Genomic DNA, 21,786 nt, shown 5'->3' on the forward strand with positions numbered 1-21,786 from the left:
TCCCCAAATTCTCTGGAATAATTTGCCCTTCCCTGAGTGTTGAGACCCTCCCCATATTTACTTGTAAAAGACTCTTTGGGATGTTTTTTTGTTACACACAGTCCTGTTACTAATTACCCTAATGAGATGTGAGCTGTTCTGCCAGGTGTCTTGTTTTTAGCATTACATTATGTTTAAGGCTTTTGATCCTCTTGCCTGAACTGTTTTGAAATGTGCTGCTAACCTCCAATTTCAAACAGGCTTTGAGCTGTTGTCAAATTGAATTACATAAAAATGTTCTGCATTCTGCTTTTATCAACATTTTACACATAGTTCCCACTTTTTGGTACACAAGGTTGTATATTTTGCATGATTTCATCAGGAAATCCCTTTGTGTTGAACTCACTGGTATGAAATGAAAAGTCCAAATGTGTGTGTTCATGCATTGTTACCGTTATTCTCATCTTTGATGGGGAAGCAGAGGATGTTGCGAGTCCTGAAGCCCGTGCTGTCATCCACCCCACGATAGAAAAGAGGATGAGAGTAGGCGTCCTTAATGTTCAAAATCTGACCAGTTGTCGCCACGTGGCCGGCAATGCCCTGATCGGCTGGGATGCGAAACTCATTCTGTGCTCAGACATGAAGACACACACAGTCTTGTCTTTACTTAACAGCTCACAGGATAGGGAGACAATCAGCAAGTGTAATCATATAAATATCTTGGAACCATAATCAATGAAAACCTGAATTTTGATGAGAATTACAAATTGGTCTGGAAAAGGGTCACAAGTGCCTTTACTGCCTTAGGAAACTTACTCATTTCCACATTGACTGAACAATTTAACTTCGTTTTATCGTCCTTTTATTGAGTCTGTTTTATCTTTTTGTTTGGTGGCATGGTTCGGTCAGACCTCTGTTGCAGAGAAAATCTGACTGAATTGGATAGTGAGATGGTCCAGTCGTCTGATAGGTGAGTCACAGCCCTGTTTAGCCTCCCTGTACACTAAACAGGAACAACGGATGGCTTTATCAATTCTTAATAATGGTTCCCATCCTCTACAGGGTGAATCTCAGCTTCTTCCCTGGGGACGGAGCTTTCTAGTTCCAAGATGCAGGACAAAGTGTTATAAAAACAGCTTTGTCCCCGCTGCCATCACTGAACTCAATAAGAACGGTTTTATTTGATTTCATCTTGTCTAATTAACAAATATGTGTCTGTCAGGTTTCATTAAGTGTGTGTTTAGTGATGGGATGCTAAATCCTCTCATTTTATTGTGGTGTTCCTCAAGGCTCTATGCTTGGCCCACTTTTGCTTTCAATATATATGCTGCCTCTCCACCGTATCATTCAAAAGACTGATTCTAATTACTTTAAAGCTTTTAATGGTTTGAATTACATGAAGGACTCATTAACATCTATGTGCCTGGGCACTAACTGATACCAGTGAATGAGGTTCTGCTGGTTATCCTGAGGTCTCTTGTAAAGAAAGGTTAGCGGGCCTCATCCGTCAGAGCTCCAATTGTGATCGGAATGACATCAGAACCTTTTGAGTCTTTTAAACCATTTTTTAATCGTAAAGTTTTTATGAATGTCACAATGTTGGTTTTAGTATACCTGTATTTCTTATTATTTGTCTTGTTATTTGGCTTTTTTTTTTTTTTAGATGTTTAACTTTTTTCCTGTGATGCAATAAAGTTTATTATTATCATTATTATTCCAGTATGTAGATATTTGTTCAGTGTACTTTGATAATTCTCCCTGTTATAATTTCCTGTTACTCCCTGTTGCCAAATTCAAGACAGCCAAAAAAGTCTCCATAAATCTTAGACCATTAGGCCACGGTGCAGCTGTGCACTGTCAGCACAGTCATGCTAAGTGTTTATATGTGTGTTAAATTAAATGCTTGTTTGCCGTACCTCCTCCTCACTGACCACACCACCATCAAACACCTTTGCCACCAGCTCATGGCTCACACGATCCAGCAGGAACACCGAACAGCTGCAGAAACAGTGAACGTCAGATTTCGAGGGGTAAGAGACAGAACGGAGCACAGCTGAGAACATTAGAGAGTTTTATCTCGTTTCATCTCAGGTCATTTTGTAACTTATTAAATGACGCAAGTCAGTTAAGAACAAATTGCCTAGATAGCCTTTGCAAATGGAGATAAAGACATTCACACTATGCACAGACACACATGCACACACTCTTTCTGTCTTTCATACACGCACACTGATAAATCCCTTTGAAGATGAATCAGAGGGCTTACATCTCTGCATCACTGAGGTTCCTGGCCTCCACTATAATTTCCTGTAACAGCACTGACACATCATCTGAAAGAATCAGAGAGACAGAGAGGACGGGGGGGAGAACGAGAGAAAAAAAGAAGGATGAGAGAGGGAATTAAATGGAAAACAGAGGAAATTATAAGGGGACACAGCAAAACCCAGATAGACAGAAACAGAGATTACAGTACGAGTACCGGTGGATCCGCCACACAAGCTGATAAGAGCTTTTGTAATCAACGCTTCAGTACAGTGAGAGGCAATTTGCTCTACCAACAGATCAATTTTTGTACCTGCAATCACGATGCCATCAGTGCTTACAGCTCGATAAGAATGGAAATACCTCCACAGATAGATGGAAATTATAGGAAAGAAAGGTGGACCCATAATTTTCAATGCCCTTTTGATTTTATGACAATGATCACCTTAAGGGTCGCTAATACCTCATTCAATTATGTGCACCATTTGTTTCACAAGGTGATCACTTCAATTAATGCAAATTGCACCAGACTGGTCTTGCTTCACACTTGACAGACACATGGATGGACAGACGGAGGAGAGAAGACTTACCCAAGTGTGTAAAGAGATTTTTGGCCACTTGCAAGAGCGCCTATAAAGAGAAACAGCGAACACAAATAGCTCTTCAAAGGGCAACTTCATGTATATTTATGCATACGGCATATGTGAGAATATGACTGGATGGGTGTGTGTTTATGTGTGTGTCCGTGTGCATGTGCAGTACCTGGCACTCCACTTTGAGCTTCTGCTCTTTCTGGAAGGCCAAAGTTGAAGTGAGGACTGTTGAAGTGTAGCAGAAACAGTGCTGGATGGCATGTTCATCTACCTCGGTGTGTCTGCAATAGGGAACACACACAGGGGTCAAAGGGTAAAAGCCTGGCTATAACTAACAGGCTGCTACTTATTTCATTTATTATAACAAATCTGGATTTTGCACTGCTATGAAACATTCCCCATTTATGAAATGGCTTACAAATGAAATCTTGTAATTAAACTATCCAACTGCAGATATGTAAATAGAGCAGTGTGCAAAAGTCTTGAGCCACCTTTTATTTCTTCATAATTTGCTTCCCAGGATCCAAACTTTCTAATAACTTTTTAAAATGCCCTTGATAAGTAGTTCTCCGGGTTTTCTGAAGGTCTTTCAGTTTTTCTTAGGACATTGGTTGCTTTTTCACTTATTTTTAGTCCAGTCTTTGTACCTGAACATTTTAGGAGGAATGTTTTCTGCTTTAGTCATTCAAGCATACCTAATCCAACAGATTAACCTGTGTACTGTCTACATGCAACAGACAACTTAGCAATGAACCAATTTTAAATGGTATCTTTAGGTACTTTCTTATTAGCAGCCTGCCAGAAAAACAAAGATAACACATTTTGACAGGCATCAAATTGCCAAAGAGCTGTTTTTTTTCCCATTTCCATTTTCTATTTTCCATATTCCTACTAACATATAAAAACTAAATAAAGACTTTTGTACAATACTGTATATCAGAACCATTTAAATAATCTGTTTTGTCATAAAAACATGAACACGCTCTTACTTGAGCCATTTTTCCAAAATTAAAATCATGCAAAAAAGTAAATAAGAAACCTCAATAATTACCTTCACACACAGGAAGGTGGAAAAGACAACAGTCTCTACTCTTGGCTAACTACGACAAAGACTTACAACTCTGTGCAGGCAACAAGTGAAGGCAAAACTGACAGCAACACCATTGACCACATTCATGCTTGTAGTTGTCTGTGTTTGCCTACAGAGGGCAGTGGCATATTATTGTGCAGATATCAGGGTATATTGTATATTGCTTCAAGGCGTTCTTGCCTTCCGCTTGGAGGCCTCAGAGGAATCTAAGCAAAAGAGGTTGGAGCCTGAAAAAAAGCCTGTCAGGCTCACTTTAACTTCAACAAGTGTCCTACAAATCTTTACGAGTGACATGCAGAGATTCAGAGGAGTCAGAATAAAGAGAGTGGAGAATATTTTTTGGTGGCAGATGCCAGTTATTTGAAGCTGTGATAGAAAATGATCAACAGCCTGTGAGAGTCCACCTCCAAAGACCAGAAGGTGCATGTCTTCTGTGACACTGGACTGGAGCAGTTAAAAATCCTGCCATCACTTAGAAACAAACCATCACTTAGCCTAATTGTCAAAAGAACAATATATCTGAGTGTAAATAAAAAAAAAAACAGTGTCTCTATTGTCTCCTTCTAACAATGTGCTTCTGCTCATTCTCAAGCTGCTTCTTTTCCCTGCTGCCACTAAATCTGAGATACGGACCTGTTACCAGTGTCACAATATGTTGTTATACACCGGTGTCACGGGTGAAGAGGACACCGTGAATATGATCAGACAATATCTATAATGAGGCGATGCACCTTCCAGATATACGGCTCTTCTAAAATCTGGATGATTGTGCTCACAGGACAGGATATTCATCACATTATATGCACAGCTGAGACCATAATCCTGCTGCTGTTACTATGGTAATGAGATGCAAGCTCTATCATTTGTGCCACTGGCAGAGGGAGAAATTATAGGACATGATCCCTTCTCATCTCTCACAATCTTGACAGAGAGAGAGAGAGAGAGGGAGGGAGTACAAACACAGGACTGCGTGAGAGTGTCTGCACGTGTGTGGAAATCATACAATACACAAAAAAACTTTCCCAGTTTCTTAGACAAACACAGAGACAAACAGCTGGAGTGCAAGTTTACAGACTTCTGCATTCAGGAGATAGCAGCATTGCTCTGGGCAACACACACACACACACACACACACACACACACACACACAACCAAATACATACACACGCATGCCAAAACATAGCGCCAAACCAGGCAGCAAAGCCTCCTGCTAATTTTAGGCTCATGACCTGACGCTAGATCCTCACACTGTCATCCTCATCGCAGCCATCTGGACACACACACACACACACACACACACACACACACACACACACATTAGAGCTCAAGCTCAAAAAGTGCTGTGGTACATGTTTGGGGGCAGTCACTCTGTCAAATGACGGACTTTCCACATCTGCCAGTGACACGGAGCGGGACCCAGACTTAAATTATCCGTGTAAAACTGTGTCACTCTGGGTTATAATGGTACGTTTTTGTAAGCATCAGCCCTTGCAGTGAAAGATGGGTGTGCATTGTTGATGGAGTCATATTAACAACCTGATGAGTTAGCGGGTCTTCTTGCCCAATAAATGACAGCTGCATACTTTTGCAAGACTTTTAAGCAAGAAGCACTGCCGAGTAGGGATTCGCAAGAGTGATGACAAACAGCCATGCAGAATAAGGGACAGGTGAGGCCTTGACTTCTAACAAAAACATATACAGGGTTTTCTTGCAAATCATCAGTAAATACCTGAAGATCAGTTCAGCTCAGACTCAGATGGCAGACTGTTAATAATCAGCATTGTTTCCCTTGTGTGCTCTCTGCACAGACACTCAGCATCACCAACAGTTTCTGCTTGAACTAACCTAAAATATCCCGATTTCACGTATCAGTATCAGGCATCTGTGCAGCTCCGTGTGATTTGTGAATCCATACAGCCTGTGCACAAATCTGGTGCTTGGCTGGAAAATGACTAAGAAGCTTTAATAGGTAACTTGAAAAGGAATAAAACAATGTAAGCAGCCTAGTTTTGTAGCCAATGGATGGGAGGGATGTTTATTTTATTCATTTATTCATATGTTTTGAGAAATACAATATATCTGCGAATATTTTGGAGATTGTTATTCAAATAGGTAAGAAGATTTGCTATAACACATCTATAAGAGATGGACAGACGAGACAAGCTGCAGATGATCTGCGAATTGTTTTGCTCCACAGTTAAAAAGGTAAAAAGAAAGCACACCCTCTTTGAGGTTTTACATATCAGGAGATAATAAAAATCAGCTGGTCCTTAGCAGGTCTTAAAATGAGGTAAACGGAACTACAGCACATAACATATTACACTGCACCAAAATGCAGTAGCGATGTGTGAAAAAATACACCCTACAAGCTGCTTCCACCTTTAGGTGCAATAACTCAAAGCTACATTTTCTGTATTACTTCATCATTTCCTCACATCATTGTGGAGGAATTCTGACCCACTCTTTAAAATATTGCTTAGCTCCCTGAATTTCCTACCACAGCACATCAGTCAGGTCTGGAGTTCGACACCTTGATTCTTTTCTTTTCTAGTCATTCTGTACGAAGGATCATTTTCCTGTCGCATGATCGAGTTTGAGTCAAGCTTTATCTGTCAGACAGATGAATTCACATTTGACTCTAAAAAAGTTTGGAACACAGAGGAGTTCATGGTCGACTAAAAGACTGCAAGCTGCCCAGGTGCTGTGGCTGCAAAACAAGCACAAATCACCACCCCCTTGATGACAGTGGGATATATAGTATAATATGGTCAAAAATCTCCACTTTGGTCTCATCTGTCTGAAGGACATTAGACCAGAAGTCTTGTGTAACTTGGCAAACCTCAGCTGTGCTGCCACGTGCTATTAGCCCTCTCAAGGCAGGCGTTGCCGATTTGCAACAGTTAAACACTAACAACCTGATTACCCCTGTCAGCTGTCTCAAATGTTTTCCACTTGTGAATGATCTTTCACACTGTACAATGATGGACTGATTTGTTAATGAAGTACATACCTGTCCTCTTATCCTCCTGCTTCTTATGGAAGCTGTAAGGGTGTGCTTAGTTTTTGGTGATGATATATGACGTATGTGATGTGTTGGAGTTGCATTTACCTCATTTTTACACCCGCTAAGGACCAGATGATGCTTTGCTCTGACATTTAAAGCCTTAAGAGAGTATACTTTCTTTTAACCATGACTGTATTTGCTCAATAGCATCCTGTGCTGGAAAACATGAAATAGCCTCTTTGTGTTATACTGATGCATGAGAGTATTATATATATTTAATTGTAAAGCTGTAGCAGCATGTGCATGTGTCACACGTTGCCGTGCCTATCACTGGTCTGAGTGATATCATTTCTCCTAGCCTATCCTTACCTTTCCATTATTCTGTCTTTTTGCACACACTTTTGGAACCCGTCATTACACTCACATTTCTGACATGTGTCTTTAAACAGACACTCTGCTATCAGCAAAAAATCCCGTATGAATGTCAGCCCTGCACAAGTATTTCTGGGCTACTCTAGGTTAAACTCCAGGGCTGCTTTTGCATCTCAGTCCTTCCCCTGCATCTGTTCATGGCCAACACGAAGCACAACCTGCTGGTAAGCTGCAGATCTTAGTGGAAACAGCAGTGCAGTCTCTGCTACTATAACCTCAACAAATCTGAGCTGTAAGGCGCAACTAATCAGGCCCCATCCCGACATTACTGTAAGCTGCTGTCAGCTAAATCTTTGCATCTACCATGAGTCAGCAGTTGTGGCATTAGGAAAAGCCAAATCACTTTTGGACTGACAGCCGAGTAATTTCAAAAAAGTTTTTTCGGCATTAAGCCATCAACGCCGGAGTGATTTCTGAACAGCTGCGAGGTCCAAAACGCGATTTCAGCGAGTGCCGTGTGGTCTTCTCAGCATTAAACAGAAAAACAAACCAAAAAGAAACAACTCAAAGCGAAGACGTACCTTTTCCCGCCCTCCTTGTTGAACGCGCACGCTAGTGCCACCACCTGACCTGTAGCCCTGCTGACCACAGGCACACAAAGCATGGAGGAAATCTCACAGCCCAACATACTGGACAGTTGCCTGCGCTCCTCCTGCCATGGTAGCAGGCAGAAAAGACAAACAGATTAGTTACAGTGATGCAGGCAGATAGATAGATGCACAAATAGATAGATCTCTTACAGCACTGATGTCTTGAAGAGTAATTGACTTCTTCTTCTCGACAACCTGACCAAAACGTCCAAACATCAGCTGCACAGAAGTAAGAAAAACAAGGAGATAATAAAGACAAGATGAGCACACGGAAAGTAAATAAAACCAATATAATGAGGGTAAAATAGATATAAAAAAGCTTGTTTATTGTCAGTGAAGCTTATTACCACTGCTAAACAGCACATACAGCCACTTAAGTTTTTTTTCTTGTGTCTTGATTTCTCTCTTCACCGGCTATTATCGAGATTTCACACATCATTTAGGCTGGGGCACGCAGTCTATTCACACGATAATGGAAAGCCTGTTAAATATGCTACACAAGCACTGCAGCCAGAGACAGGAGAGTGCAAGCCACCCAAAGGATGTCATTACTGGCCCTCACCAAATTTCTTAATTATAACTCCTGCTGAGGATTATAAGTGATTACATGTGGGAGGCTTATTCTATCATGACACTCGAAAAAGAAAAAAAAAAGAAACTACACGCAGGGTTGCAACACTTGCATCATAATTCTGTTTATTAAAAATTGGAGAAGACATCCCTGAAATCCACACCTCAGCTTAACAGACCACATAACGAACAAGAAGCACTCAGAGAGCGCAAACCTCAGCCGAGGCAGCTCACCACAAATAATTTAAGGAAAAACGATTGCGATTGATCTCGAAGAGCTATTTTGTATCATTGTGATTTCTTTACCTTACAATATAAAGCGCCTTTAAGCAACTGTTGTTGTGATAAAACTGAATATAATTGGATTGAAAGAGGTCAGAGGTCAAATATGACATATTTTAAATTCACAGCACACTTGCAAGAATCATAGTTTCTAAGTTATAATGTTTTTTGTCAGTTTTTGAGTGTTAATAATTAAATTGACCTTGAAGACCATGATGGGTGTATGTACAAATTTTTCAGAATTCATTCAAAGCATTTTGAGCTATTGTGTTTACAGAGTGAGACACACGCAAACGCTATAAAAACATAACCTCGCTCCCCGAAGGAAATGAAGGTCATTCATGAGTAAAAGGGAAAAATAAAAGACTTAATGGAAATGCGATCAAACCGGTAAAAAAAAACTGTTTTACTGGGAACATTGGAGACAAACATGAAATGTAGATGAAAATCAATAAACAATAAGTAAATTATTGCATTGATATTTTGCCTCACCGGGAAGCTGATCTCCTCTTCCAGGACTTTGTCTCTGACTACCTAAAAGGTCAGAGATGTCAAAGGTCAGGAGTTCTTCAAATGTTAATGTTCAAATTGCTCTTTGATAAATGAGTCATGGTGTGTGTGTGTGTGTGTGTGTGTCTGTGGGGATGAGGAGAACAGTATGTGAGTCCATGTTGTTTTTTGTGTGGTATTTCAAAGACAGATTACGAAAACAAATGTGTACGACAGCGATAAAGATGTGTCTGTGTGTGCGCGTTTGTGTGTATACCTGGCAAAATAGCTGGTGGTTATCCTCAGAGACCAGTAGCAAACAACAGCACTGCGACCGAGTCTGCTGCTGCAACTGCGGAAGAACACAAACACGACATCAGTCCTGACGTATAATCACAGAAATCTCTCTTTATCGGACTCGCTCAGATTGTTTTAAAACCTTCAATTTACTATTCTTTGGAGTGTAGCCTAGGCGTGGAGATAAGATAAGAAATCGGCGGACGGTGAAAAATGACTGCTCCCGGGGCGTGGTGAGAATTCAAACTGATTTTTGCAGTAGATTAAAATCTGGAATGAAATTAGGTTTTTATTACGCTAAACAGACGGGATTTATTCAAGTACATTTTCAGCGTAAGCCCCGCAGTTAGCTGTGATTTTCCAAGATGGACAAACAGAAGAAAATCACATTTGGTGTCTGCGTGTGTGTAAATTAAAGTGTGTGTGTGTGTGCTCAAGCTCCCTGAAGCTGTTGCTCTGTAAGACCTGCAGAGCTGCAACCAATTTCCCGCTGCTGTCTGTGATGAAAACATTTCATTCACATTCATAGACTGAAAATACACTCTGAGCCGTACACGCCCCTGCGCGCACACTGCTACAAACATATACACGCACACACACACACACACACACACACATATGCAGCAGCGCTTCCTCACACAGCATTCTTCTCCGTAATCCACCGAGCTGGATGGAGAAGAAGCAGAACAGGAATAAACGGCAGCCACTGCCAACACATTTGCCCCCCAGTCTCTCACACACACATGTGCACGCACACAAAGCACGCTGCTGCACCCTCATATAATAATAAGCCCCTCCAACCCCTTTTTCAAAATGCTGTTAATACCATAAGAGCTGCCCCGAGCTCTTCCCACCCGAAAAAAACCACGATTCTTCAGAAGCAACAATCCCGTGCTCCTCTTCCCTCTCCTCTCCCCTGTGCCCTCACCCCGTTATTTTTACAACTGTAAAAATAAACAAATAGACAAAAACAAATCATGTCGGATTTAACATGCATCTTTAAAAGCCCTGCAGTCTATTTTGCACCACCGCAGCCTCTGTCTCTCTCCCTCGCTCTCATCTGTGAGACGGATGGATGAAGAAAAGAAAAGTCCAATGCAGATTCAGGGGCATAAAAGGATGCAGGCTGCGCTGCCGTTGTTCAGCACCGCTGAGCTGGTCCCAGGGTAGCACAAGTTGCACAGAAGGTCAGGTAGGTTTGACTTAAGCGCTTACAGAGAGAAATATCCACCTCGCTTTACGCTGGTTTTCAGAGCAACCTTTGCTATCCGTGTCCTCAAAGACAGCATCTATAATTTCTGCTGCGCAGGGACGCCGGTAACAGCAGCTAATGGTAAATGAGTTCATCTGATAGCGTCCGCCTGCTAGTGCATGTTCTCTTTTTAGAAACATAATAGAAAATGAGGAAAAACAGTTGTCGAAGGAAAGCAGCGGGTTCACTTGGTTCCTTTAACTAAATTAAAAATACTCAGAATACCTGAAACTCCGAGTATGTTAGGGCCGCAATTATTCTGACTATTATGAGATTATGAGTTGCAGCAGTGCTTGCGATTAGAAATCGCTGATGGTTTTATTTTTCCTTTTCATGTGAGGACAAAAAACTGTGTTAACATTTTCTTTTACTAAACTCTGAAGAAAAGAATCGTGTCCCTGGATCCATCAAACTTCCTTGGATGGACTGCAGCTCTGTCCATTTGATGCAGCATAACCTTCAAATTTCTCTACTTTCTCTTGCTTTATTCTCTCTCTCGCCCTCTCTTATCTTCTTCTTCTGTGAATATTTCCATACATTTGAATTGTAGCCAGAGTCCCGCTGACTACAATTTTATGACTACCGTGGCTGAAGCTTGATAACTCTGCTCTCTCTCACGGCTCTCTGCACAGCTCCTCCTTCCCTGCAATCAATCTCTACACCTCTCGCTCTGCTCCCCTGGACTCAGAGAGTGTATCATATAAGAAGGGTGCGCACATTAAGGGGAGACTAATGGAGTAATTGTGTGACAATAAGCTTGTAGTAAAAATAATGACAGGAAGAGAGGTAGAAATCACCGGGAAGGATTTTATGTCTTGAATGTACTGTACATATTTAACACACAGTGTGTGTGTGTGTGCAGGTTGTGTGTGTGTGTGTGAAAGTGCATGAGTGATCTCAACCCACTTACATAATTGATGACTTTAAGCTGGAGAGAGGCTGCATCAAGGTCATAGAGCTCACCTAAAAGAGAGAGGGAGACAGAGAGAGAGAGAGGATGACGGGAGGAAAAACCAGCGTAGAGCAAGGTCAGAGTGGCGTTAAGGAAGAGTGGGAATGCAGAGCATGTACGCAAGTGGACAGAAAGCAATCCAGGGAGAGATACACTGAGACAGCGAGGTCGGGGAAGGGTGAGCAGGAACCAGCTAACAGAGGGACTAATAATGAAGACAAGACATGGGATGGAGGGCTGCCCGGACTGCAGATGAAGACAGAAGGAAAAGAAGTGAAACCCCCCCCCCCCCACACACACACACAAACCCCCCCCAAAACAACTAAAGACACTAAATGCAACCCACATTTTTTGACAGTTATCAGGGAACAAACAAGGTTGATGCGTATGTGTGAAGAAATAGCATTAAGCATGAGATTTAAAACAATGCTTTGTGTTTTCATCCACCTCCATCTAAATTCCCACAGCTCCATTATTATATCCCACCTCTCATATACGTATATGCATGTGTGCATGAGTTTGTTGTTTTCTCAGAGAAGAGTGAAAGAGGCAGAGATGAAATAACGTCTGTAAAGTGTGTGTGTGCGTACCACAGAGCTGCAGGATGTTGCGGTCCAGCTCGCAGTAGTCCTGTTCTGAGACGTTGAGGGGCAGCAGTGCATTGTGGGACTGTAGTGGAGAAGGGCTGAGAGGAGGCCTCTGGTAGGATGTCTGAACAGCTTGGACCCGCACACATGCCACCGAGGCCTGCGACACCACGTGGACGTAAAAAGATCAATTATAACCTCTGTATAAACATCATCTATTTAACATTATACACAAGATTTGGATCCGTAAAACAATACAAATGTAAAATTGGTGCATATCAATACCACAGACTATAGTTAAGGAATAGAAAATAACATCAAGGCTTGTACAGATAGATGTTAATACTTGTTTGACAACCAGTCTTTCCTAATTTCCTAACACAGCAGAGCACACGCATGTATGCTGTTATTCTTTCTTTGGTAAAACACCGTGCCAAAGAGCACCGTAGCTGCTGCCAGGCTGTTTTTTTCGCAGGAGCAAGCTTACATGTTTTTCCAGCACGCTCAGATGCAGTTCATCCTGATCAGATAGTGGACCGCAGCCCACCTGCAATACAAAAACACACACACAGAGTGGAAAATCAACAAAATGCTATTCAGTGGAGCTGGTGGTGCGAGCTGTGTGGCCTCTGTGGAGAACTGACTTCACATATGGCGCACGACTGAAAAAATCTGCCTTTTGCTTCTTTAATAGGAGAACTTAGAGGTAATGACCTTCTCTGCTGCAACTGGTTTTGTTACTTTGGATGATTCATTTTTTGTCCTTGACTGACTCACCAGTAAGACAGCGATGACCTTGTCCTGCTCCAAGATAGGAATGACAACAGCTGAAAGAAAGAAAGAAGAGCATTCAGAACACATCATGAATTTATTCAGAGGTCTTTTAATCGTCCTTTAGTTTTCCTTCCATGCCCTTGTCTAGCTCCTAATCTTATTTGTTCGCCCCCACATGTTCTTGTGCTACATATGCAAGAGAAAATTATGGTACAAAGTACACCTGATGTCCTTGCATAATACTTTTTCTTCCTCTGTTCTTTAATTTGTTTTTCTCATCTTTAACAACAACTTATCCTAATGAGCAAAATAAATGTCATCACCGAGGTGTGTGCTGCTGCGCGTGTGGACAGCAGAGGACAAAACAAACAGAATGATGGGTTTAGCACTTTGGTGCCAGGCTAACTCTTTCCCTGCATCATTATTATGATGGGTGTTCAGTATTATGTATCGATTCGCACAGTGCAGAGTGGTCATGCATGTGTACTTTAGGGTCTATAATTAACCTAACAAAACTAAACGTGATATTTTGCGTGTATTCACTCGTCTCCATTTGCTCTTCTGCATTTTTTCCTCATCACAGACCTCTCGCTGCTTTTTTTAGTCCTCTTGTCCAGCTTTTCGTGCCCACACGGCTCCATGCTTTTCCCTCGGCAACCATAGCCTCTCGCTACTTCCCCCTCTATCTCCTCATACTTGTTTTTTTCCTCCCACGTTCTCACATCTCTCTGCTCTCATGCACGCAAGCGAGCTCCCGCGCACATGCACACACTTGCGAACAAGGACATGCTGGGCACTTTGTCTGTCCGCTAGCAACATTAAAGCCCTACCCTTCAAAACATAACCACACCTCTTCTGTGTGCTGGTAACGGCGCTGCGAGGCAGATTCTGTACTTCTCTGGCAGTTCGGATGGAGGAAGGCCGGTGCACTGACATCGTTTCAGCTGGTCCGCGATGCTCCTGAAACAGATGTATGATAGATAGTTCAGTGTGACTCTGGTCTGAGACAGACGATTACCCGCGCCATATTCGAGACAAACGGGAGGAGACAATCTGAAAGACAGCTGGAGCAAAAGGACAAACAAGCGGCAACATTATGAAACCAGATCTGTGCTGAATTCATTCATACTAACAAAAACACCTCTGAATAGCCCTATTATTCGTTGTGAAATTATAAACTCATTTGTGCATATGTGTGTATGTGTGCGAAAGAGCAAGCCAGGTGTGAAGCCAGGTGTGATGGCAAAGGTGTAGGTCTTTGTGGGTGTTACATTAAATAAAGAAGGCAGGTGTTTCATGCTAAAATATAGGACACTGGGGCAATTGTGTATTTTGGTCCGGCTACCGCACGCAAACACAGTGCACGCCTTGTGTTAAAAGTGCACGAGCATAGAAGGCAACAGGAAGAGGAAGCAACACGGTTTCGCCCGTGCACACAGTTAGATTCAAGATGTATGTGCTTCAGATAATAATCGGTAAATCCCTCTGGCAGCCACACACACACGCACACACAGAGCAGCAGCCCCTCTGTAATGCACACAGGCTCTACAGAGTCTGAAATCCCTCAGAGCGTTGAAGCCAAATCTCTGCATGGTGCATTGATTTAAAAATGCCCATTTTTCAAACTCACTGAGGAGTATTGCACTTCAGTCAAAAAACATTCTCATTGTACTTCACTACTGTGACAAATATAGTTGACCTTTGCGTAATATATTTGGTTCAAAACAGCTTCTCTGGGTACAGCGGAGAGCAAAACAAATGACCCCGAGGCACTATGAACAATACTGTTATTTGCTGTTGTGTGTGTGTTCGTCTGACAGCACATGTGATGTTAAAATGTGTGTTTTAATGTTAACTAAAAGTCTCAGTTTGCTATTGATCTGACACCAAGTAAATAAAGGGCCAGTATCACCAATACCGATACTTTTAACTACTTCCCATATAATAATAACAATTCAGTGGTCTACACACTGAACTTGGAGGATAGCAGTTTGTTTGCGTATCAGATGACAGTTGCAAATGCTTCTGCTTAATCTATAATGTAAATCTTATTTGTCATAACTACTTAACCATCAAGAAAAAAGGGGGGGGAAACACTGATATTTAAATTGTTTCCAGGGGCTGAAAGGCTCCAGTTTAGCCCTGGACTCTTTTACTGCGGCGCCATGCTGATGTAATACATCATCTGAGGCTCACCCAGAAAAGTATGTCATACATATGGAGGGCAGCATATCCATCGTGGATCACTCATAGCAAGCAGGGTGGTCCCTCCGCTCTTCAGCTTAGAAGATGCGGCATCTACAACTTCCACAAAGAAGTTTTCATTGGTCAGACAACACTACCCCTGGCTCCATATTTATTGAGCTCCGGCCCAAAGAAGATGGCAACAAGTTTGAATCGTGTTTATTATCATATCCTTGCAGCATTTTTCATTTGGCTTGTTTGGCTCACATATTGTGAGCACAACAAGTTGTTTAGAAGAGAAACCTTCAAGGAAGATTTCTTAGCTGAACTTGTTTAGGTTTATTTTTTCGCGTGGCTGTGCATGTGCGTCAAGGTCCACATAATGGGCTTGTATGTATTAGAAAGTAGGCTGGAACAGCATGGCCTTGCCTCTTATAAGGGTTCATTGAGTGTGTGTGTGTGTGTGTGTCAAGGACTTGATAACAGGCTTATATAAGCAGGTGAGTTAGAAGGAGAAAAAAGTAACAAACTTCCCTGTAGCTCTTTTAATATCGCCACGATATCTCGTCCTGATAAATGCGAGTATGTGAGCGTTCGTCTGTGCGTGCGCTCAGGTGTTGTGTGTGCGCGTGTCCTTGTGCGCTGGTGCCTCGTGAGGAGGTTTGTGTGGCTTCCCGTTGTTCATGTGGCAATGAGGTGTTGGAAACGGGGTGGTTGTCTGACAAACAGACAGTTTCATCAATAATGTAGAATTGGTTTTTCCCCAGCGCCTCGGCAGCAGTCGCAGCAGCACATGGGGGTCGTGGAGCTTCGGGGAGCACTTAAGAGAGGAGAGGATCGGTGAGCCTCGCTGAGGGACCGGAGGCACTGTCACCTCGGCTATTAGCCCCGCAACGCTTCCACGGGAGAGGGATTGAAGGTGAGAGAGAAAGAGGAGCACGGGAAAGGGGGAGGGCGGTAGCTGAAGGCAGGAAGATCTAAACACAGGCAGCATAGTGCTTTGTGGCTCTTTGGGGGAAGATCAGGCTGAGAGGGAAAAGAGGGCAAAGATAGACTCATGCAGTGAGGTGGGAAGGTGGGAAAGCAGATGACAAAAGAGGAAAAAAGAAGCTGTCAGAGAGATGGGTGGGCGAGGAAGGGTAAAAAAAAAAGTGATGGGGTAAAAATCAAAGGCCAGGACAAAAACAGAGGAGTGTGTCACCTTATCTCTGTGCTGAGGAGGATGTGATTTTGGACCGAGTGGCTCACATTCATTTAGACGACACCTGTTTCTCACACAGAGGAAACATCCGTCTCCGTTTCCCCTCCACCCCCACCCCTCCTCTTTGTTCTATTGCTTCTCGGGGTATCGCTGCCCTCAACAACAAATGCAGCAAATCAGTACACGGCGGTGATTCACTGAGACGAAACATCTGTGACTTGCCGCATAGAGAGAGAGAGACACACACAGACACAAGCAGCACACACCTGATTTTTCCCTCCTGTGGCAGCTCATGTGGCGGGTCGTCAGATAGTAGCCTCGAGTCTTCCTCCAGCAAGTAGACACATGCACACTCCTGGAATTAAAACACACCCGCGTATACATGCACGTTCATTTGTAAAATTAATCTGATTCTGATTAGTTTAATGAGCGATGAGCCTCATCCATTTGTAACAAGATTTGGTGCTCTGTTCCCTGGTCCTGTGTCAGGGCTGAGTACTGAGTACCACACCACTCTGAATACTAACAGGAAGCTTTTTCTTCTTCCTTCCCCTTCCTCCAGGTAATAATTTGAGGAAATTCCAATACGTGTGTGTTCTCATGCATTACCGTGCTGGGCAGCAGCTCCCGAACGCCATCTCGAAGGGCCACTCGCAGAGAGCGCGCATCCACAACTGCCGCCAGCCGCAGCAAGGCATCCTGGGGAGGAAAACAAAAACAGATGCCCTGATGTTTGTTGGGTTGTTTTTCTACGATCGTAAAGTGCAGCTCGGAAAACCCGAGGCCTTGGCTATCAATTTGTTTTCTTTGTGGGCACAAGGATTACACCGCAACAGCTCTTCCTCAGATATTTACCTTGGCAGGCTGCAAAGGACTCTGAAACAATATTTAAACTGTGTCACACTCAGTATATACTCAGCAAACTGCACCAGTTGGAGACACAAGTGTGGTACTTAGGAATGAACTGAGCTCGGATGTCACCAGGGAGTGGATTTTGCTCAACAAGGCGCTCGTTGCTTTTGTTTCATTTCAGAAAACAAAGCACTTGGCAATTCATTTGCACACTTTGGTAGGCAGCTGATTTATGAAACGAGTTAACACGTTGCAAGAAAATGTACATTCCTGGATGCTTTGTTATGCCTGATCAAATTCACCAAGAGCCTGTGAGAAATCATCTTTTTTTTTTTTACTGCACTCTCAAATCTTTAAGAAAGACAAACTAAAAACTGCTCGCCTGAGGCTATGCAGGCTCTTACTCCTCTTCACAGTGGAGGCTGGCTCTCCTTTTTACAGGAGGTGGCATCTGACCACTCGCCACACAGAAAGCATTTCATCTGAGTTTCCATCCAGGTAACGCCTGACTGAACAGATACGCTCTTGTTTTAATCACTCCAAGCTGTCTTCAGCACAATGGCTTCCCTTTCATTCATGCCAGTAAATGTGAAACAACAGGTATTTTTCTCTTTTTTGCACCTTTTTGAGACAATGATTGCACATTGGGCTCTGAAAAAAAAATGCCAGTCATCTACACCATTCCTGTGAGGACATGGTGTAAAGGGAAAACTGTTTGTACCTGATGTGAGCGGACCGACTTGACAGAGACGTATGAAGAATGAAAAAACAGAGCTTGAGAGAGAAGTTCAATCCTCACTGTCTCCACACACCAGGCTACCGGCTGGGTGTAGCGAACTGCAGAGGTAATTTTGATGTCAGAAAGGTTTAAGGGACGGGTGTTTCAGATACATTTCTATAAACAACCCCATTTGACGTCCAATATTGTCGTAAAAGGGACAATTCAACTGCAAGGCTTTTATAGCTCTTTTCGGTCCTCTGAAATACACACTTTGATAAAAATGAGATTAAAAAACAGGGTCGAGGAATGGAGGAGTACACAAACAGGGGAGCAGATCTCAGATGAAAGGGACCGTATAGTTTGAGGTCCTGCAAAATTGAGGTTTTTACCTTCCGCAAACGCTACAACGAAGCACCTCTGCATCTCCCGCCTCAGCTTTACCAGCAACGGCTATAAATTCCCACCATAGGCATAATTATTCTCTGTGTGAAGTCTACTTAAATCCTTACCAGTTCCAGTGATCACACTGCATTATCATTACATTTAACCGTGGTCTACAGAAACATCTCAGCGGGACTTCAAAATCTGATCAAAGCAAAGGAAAACACAGAGGGAAATCTCAAAGGCTTTAAATGCTCCTGCTTTAAAACTGTGTGCTGAATATGAATGGGGAAGAATACACAGAGCCCGAAACCACCAGATCTTCTTCTTCCAGTTGTTCATGACAAAGCTGCTAGTGACACGGCGCAACTGAAAGGAAGAGCATCTTGTTTCTTTTGGGCGTTCAAGAGCACGAAGGTATCGAACGCCGGGCGTGCCGCGGGCTCCGCGCTCTAACGAGGCAGTCTTATGTCCTTTTCGCCTCATTTTGATGCCTCACTTCTAGCGGTTTTACCGCTCTCTGTTGGTTGCGACTGATGCTGAACATGAATGAGGAGGGAGGAGGACATGTTTTTTTGCAGGTCTGTGTGTGTGTGTCAAATGTCAAGGAGGAGAGGAGACGAAAAGGGGGGAGATGGAGAGAGAGTGGAGAGCGCTGTCATGCCTGAGCGCTCAGTGTTGGTTATTACATATGATTAGATAGGATTAAATGTGATTAGCTTTGATCACTCAATCAGCCGGCCCGAGTGCTGTTGTAATGAAGTTGGAGCTCTGCCAGCCCATGTGTGAGTGTGTGTCTGAGAGTGTTTTGTATCCTAAGTTGCAGATTGTGAAATACTCGCACAAATCCCAGTAAGTAATGTGTTGGCCGTGGAGCAGACAAACAATGAACGTCTCTCTGGCTTCCATCCTCGCCGCGCTGATGCTGTCAGGAACGACGACAGCGTTTGTGGCTGTAACAGATTTATGCCTCGGTAAATGTCACACTCTGCACTTTGACCTTTCGCAATAATTTCTTTCCATATACCTCGAACCATCTGTTTTATTAATTTACCTCCTTCTCCGCCCATCATTGCGCATTTACACACACCCACACAGATTCCTTCAGGTATGCATACATATCCTGCCACCCACTCAAGCAGGACCTGAAGACACGAGATGATGCAGATGATTTTTTTTCTTTAAATGATACAATTTCTAGTTTTTATTATCTGGTGTTTCTTCCCGGGGACTGAAAGAAGACGTTTATTTAGTTGAGCTGGTTTTTAACCGTCCCTCCTCACAGAGAGGATGATGCAATCCTGAATCATGGGGGAGATCAAAATTGAAATGAAAACAGCGATTGTGATTTCATTACACTAACAGCGTTCTCTAATGCCGGTTCAGTTTATGTGAATTTGGCTACAGCTTTTATCTAAATTGATCTGAAAATGCTTTACAGAACAAATATTTGATCATCAGCCATCACCAAAATGGCAAATGAGTTGCTTTGATTTAATTATCAGAAAAATATTCCCATAGATTTGATATTCATTCAACTCATTGCATTACTGTCATGTTTGAATTTGTTTCAGGATTGCACTCGTCTCAAGCAGGTTGCACTGCCCTTTTGTGTCTGTGCATGCAGCATCATGATTATTCTTAAATCCACCTTTCCTCAACATCTCTCTTAATTTCCTCCGTGTACCAGAGTTTAAATTTTTATGTTGATCTTCAGGTTTCTCCTCCTCTCATGGGGATGTAGTCTTTGTTGTCGTCTTTATCTGCAGTTATTCTAATCACTTGAAGCACTCTTCTGAAGGGCACCTTTGATCAGCATAACCAAATGCATTCTTTTCTCTTTTTATCGTTCTCAGATCGTCACATCACCCATGTCTTGTTGTTTTTTTTTAAAGAAACGGCAGCAATGGCGGTGTCAAATACTCCAGTTAACCTCAACTGCAGCACAAAAAACAAAAAACTATAACTGACAGAGAAAGCTGAGGGCAACGCATTCATGGTGTGAATCCACCACGTCCCAAAGGTGCTCTGTTGCATTGAGGTCATGTGACTTGAGTACAGTGAAATCAGTGTCATGTTCAAGAAACCAGTTTGAGATCATTTGAGCTTTGCGCGTTTTCCTGCTGGAAGAGCCATCATAGGATGGGCACACTGTGGTCAAGAAGGGATGTACGTGGTCAGCAACAACGCCTTTGGTAGCCTGCGGTGTTTAAATTATGTTCATTAAGCCCTAAGAGGTCCAAATTGTGCCAAGAAAATATCCCCCACATTGTAACACCACCACCAGCCGGAGCCGTTGATACAAAACAGGCTGGATCCATGCTTTCATGTTGTTTGTGCCAAATTCTTACCCTACAATTGAAAGTCACAGCAGAAATTGAGACTGGGCATTATCATCCAGAGAACTGCAGCACATTAGATATTTTCTCTTTTTCAGACCCTGCAGATGGTTGTGTGGGGAGATCTCAGCATACAACCCTGTATGTTCAAAGTGACTTAAATCACCTTTCTTTCCCCCTTTTAATGCTCAGTTTGAACATCAGCAGGTCGTCTTGACCATCTCTACACATCTATATATATACATACTGAGTCTGATTGGCTGATTAGATATTTGCTTAACAATGAGTTGAACAGTTGTACCTAATGAGCCTAATGATTTCCTGCAGGGAAGCTATTGTAATGTAGGCAGAAAGTGTGTCTAAAGCCTTTCCTGCGATGGCTATTTACTTTTAATATTCTCGACACTTAAGCCTGAGACATTCTCATCAAGTTTCTTGGTGACTTATGCAAAATAATGAAAACATAGTGGTCAAGCGTAAGGTAGCAAGGAAATTACATTACAGAGAAGCGGAGCTTGACTATCGAATGAAAAAAGGCTCCTGCTCATCATCGTTAGGCTGCTGTCAGACAGAATTTTCAGATTGTTACAGTCTGTTTCCATCAGCCGTTCGGTGGAGTTAAAGGAATCAAAGGTACGAACTCAGATGCCGGAAAAGGAAAAGAAAAAAGCAGCATTTCATTCAGTGATGTCCCCGAACTACAGCAGTCATAAATTTGAGTTAATAGAGAGGGAGCCAGACATTTGCAGAATAACTCCAGGAGGACATCTCACTGAAAAGTTTAATTAAGTCTACACGGACAGAGCTGTAGCTAGCAGGGTAAAGCCAAATCAAGCTCTGTATAATGTCGAGATAATTTCCTGTTGAGCAGAACTAGATCAGATAATATTTGCACATTCTTTCTAACGTTTATTTTGGCTGCCTGGTGAGGAGGGATGCTTTTTTCCCGGGTCAT

The 21,786-nt window shown here is 42.7% G+C and overlaps 2 protein-coding genes across 3 annotated transcripts in view; one reads left to right on the forward strand and one right to left on the reverse strand.

Moving 5' to 3' along the window:
• Nucleotides 1–21,786, forward strand: part of clpb (ClpB family mitochondrial disaggregase) — a 520,737-nt gene that overhangs the window by 184,459 nt on the left and 314,492 nt on the right. The window lies entirely within an intron of this gene.
• The window catches only part of pde2a (phosphodiesterase 2A), a 176,749-nt gene that overhangs the window by 14,795 nt on the left and 140,168 nt on the right, over nt 1–21,786 (reverse strand). For both annotated transcript variants that reach the window (XM_005746911.1, XM_013914299.1), the window contains exons 3-18: nt 17,148–17,237; nt 16,805–16,893; nt 14,004–14,113; nt 13,157–13,206; nt 12,867–12,926; nt 12,383–12,539; nt 11,751–11,803; nt 9,569–9,643; nt 9,295–9,336; nt 8,101–8,169; nt 7,882–8,012; nt 3,004–3,115; nt 2,832–2,871; nt 2,246–2,309; nt 1,896–1,977; nt 432–606 (exon numbers count right to left, since the gene is read on the reverse strand). In XM_005746911.1, the coding sequence (XP_005746968.1) occupies nt 432–606; nt 1,896–1,977; nt 2,246–2,309; nt 2,832–2,871; nt 3,004–3,115; nt 7,882–8,012; nt 8,101–8,169; nt 9,295–9,336; nt 9,569–9,643; nt 11,751–11,803; nt 12,383–12,539; nt 12,867–12,926; nt 13,157–13,206; nt 14,004–14,113; nt 16,805–16,893; nt 17,148–17,237 (1,399 nt within the window). The remainder of the gene's footprint in view (nt 1–431; nt 607–1,895; nt 1,978–2,245; nt 2,310–2,831; nt 2,872–3,003; nt 3,116–7,881; nt 8,013–8,100; nt 8,170–9,294; nt 9,337–9,568; nt 9,644–11,750; nt 11,804–12,382; nt 12,540–12,866; nt 12,927–13,156; nt 13,207–14,003; nt 14,114–16,804; nt 16,894–17,147; nt 17,238–21,786) is intronic.

Source organism: Pundamilia nyererei, unplaced genomic scaffold, assembly GCF_000239375.1.
Source record: "Pundamilia nyererei isolate P.nyererei 1_Seehausen unplaced genomic scaffold, PunNye1.0 scaffold00185, whole genome shotgun sequence".
Taxonomy (NCBI): Eukaryota; Metazoa; Chordata; class Actinopteri; order Cichliformes; family Cichlidae; genus Pundamilia; species Pundamilia nyererei.